This window comes from Musa acuminata, chromosome BXJ3-3 (assembly GCF_036884655.1).
Source record: "Musa acuminata AAA Group cultivar baxijiao chromosome BXJ3-3, Cavendish_Baxijiao_AAA, whole genome shotgun sequence".
NCBI classification, from domain to species: Eukaryota; Viridiplantae; Streptophyta; class Magnoliopsida; order Zingiberales; family Musaceae; genus Musa; species Musa acuminata.
Window position 1 is genome coordinate 5,888,941 of NC_088351.1, and position 1,582 is coordinate 5,890,522.

The 1,582-nt window shown below is 43.2% G+C and overlaps 1 protein-coding gene across 1 annotated transcript; it reads right to left on the reverse strand.

The window, feature by feature from the left end:
* Positions 1-784: 784 nt before the first annotated feature.
* On the reverse strand, positions 785-1,582 carry LOC103977653 (pathogenesis-related protein 1-like). The gene is made up of 2 exons (XM_009393226.3): positions 1,330-1,582; positions 785-1,250 (listed from the first exon to the last, which is right to left on the reverse strand). Exons 1-2 carry the CDS (start codon positions 1,511-1,513, stop codon positions 952-954), a joined length of 483 nt encoding a protein of 160 aa, XP_009391501.2. The 5' UTR covers positions 1,514-1,582; the 3' UTR covers positions 785-951.

The window sequence follows — 1,582 nt, forward strand, 5'->3', positions numbered from 1 at the left end:
GAGTTTTTTAGCTCCATAGAGTGGTACAGAGTACCTAGGTGGCATATGACTGGAGGAGCCTTTAGGGTAATATCTAAAGTTATTTCGCTATCTTGTTTCATAATAGTGTTATTTGAACATTTGTGGGAATTTTTTATTATAACAGACCACCTTGAACATTTTGTCATGCAACCATTCAAAGTTTATAAAGCCTATATTTATAATTTGTATTACATATTAAGTATTTACTAAGATGATTGCTTATGGGATCCTGAGTTAAACGCTTCCTCTAACTTATGCAGATCCTTGAAAGATCATTACACAACTTAGACATAACTAGCTAAGTTTGTGATAATACAATAGCACAATGAACAAAGGAGGATAGGATATAGTCATATAAATATCAACCTAATATAAAATTCATTGGACCACAACAATCAAGTTTGGTTATTATTTTGGTAAAAAAATTATTTTTTTTTCGCTTTTTATTTAGTGACCGACTTGAGCAGATCATATTAAAAATGTCATCTAATCTCGATATTTATATAGATTATCAATCAATCATAAAAAACTTCTCAGCTCGAAAATTTCATCTAATCTCCATATTTGTATAGATTGTCGTTCGATCATTCAAAACTTTTCGGCTCCACCCAAGTTTCTCATGTATAGGAGCAAAATCGGAGTTTGATAAATATCACGCATTTCTCTCACTTCAGTATCCCATCTAACAATTGGAACAGAGGCAATAATTATAAGTGAAAAAAATGGAAAAGTAAGTGATCGAACAGACACAGCGAATACACCATAAAGCAGAAAAGAGTATGATCTTTTATTCGTTCACAGTCTATTATTGTTTGGCAGACGACTAAAACACACTCGAACTGATTTCGGGCACAGACACCTTCGCATATGCTGAAAGAAACAACAAAGCCTGATCACACTCCATATACGTAAGAGAGCACGCATGGAGCTCTACGGGTAGGCTGATGGGTTGGCCACCAGGTAGGCTTCTGCGGCCTTCATGATCCCCGTCAAAGTCTCCTTGGACTTCACTATCTCCCCCTCGTTGTCCTCAACCCCGGGCAAGAACTTGTAGGTGGACACCACCTTCAACACGCTCCCGCCGCCGGCCTTCGGCTCGAACTTGAAATGGGTCGACGCCGTCTCCAGCTTGCTCCCGATGTGGCCTCCTTCCACGAGCGTCTGCTTGCACTCCAACTTGTCCACGTCCACAAAGTCCAATCTTTCCTTCACGTACCCAAATGGTATCGCTGCAGAGAGAATAGCGTCGTTGGACACATGCCGTCTGCGACGCAGACCAATATATACCGTGCTTGTAGCAGTACTTACCCGGTGAGAAGTTGAGCTGCCTTACGGACCCGGCACCGCCTTCACCTTCGAGGACGACGCCGCTGACGACGAACTCCGGCACGGCCTTGGGAGCCAAGGAGTGCCAGTCGAGGACGGCGGCCTTGAAGATGCGAGATGCCTGGACCGAGAACTCGATCTCGAGCGTCCAAGAACCGGAAGCCATGGGGTTTGGAGGATGGAAAAGGCTGAGCTAGCTAATGAAGCCTATTGGGGTGAGGAGCGGTGTGGAAGA

Coding starts and splice junctions, on each gene's coding strand:
- LOC103977653 (XM_009393226.3), bottom strand. CDS start 1,513: ATGGCTTCCGGTTCTTGGACGCTCGAGATCGAGTTCTCGGTCCAGGCA. Junction 1,251..1,329: donor GCAGCTCAACTTCTCACCGG/GTAAGTACTGCT, acceptor TTCTCTCTGCAG/CGATACCATTTGGGTACGTG.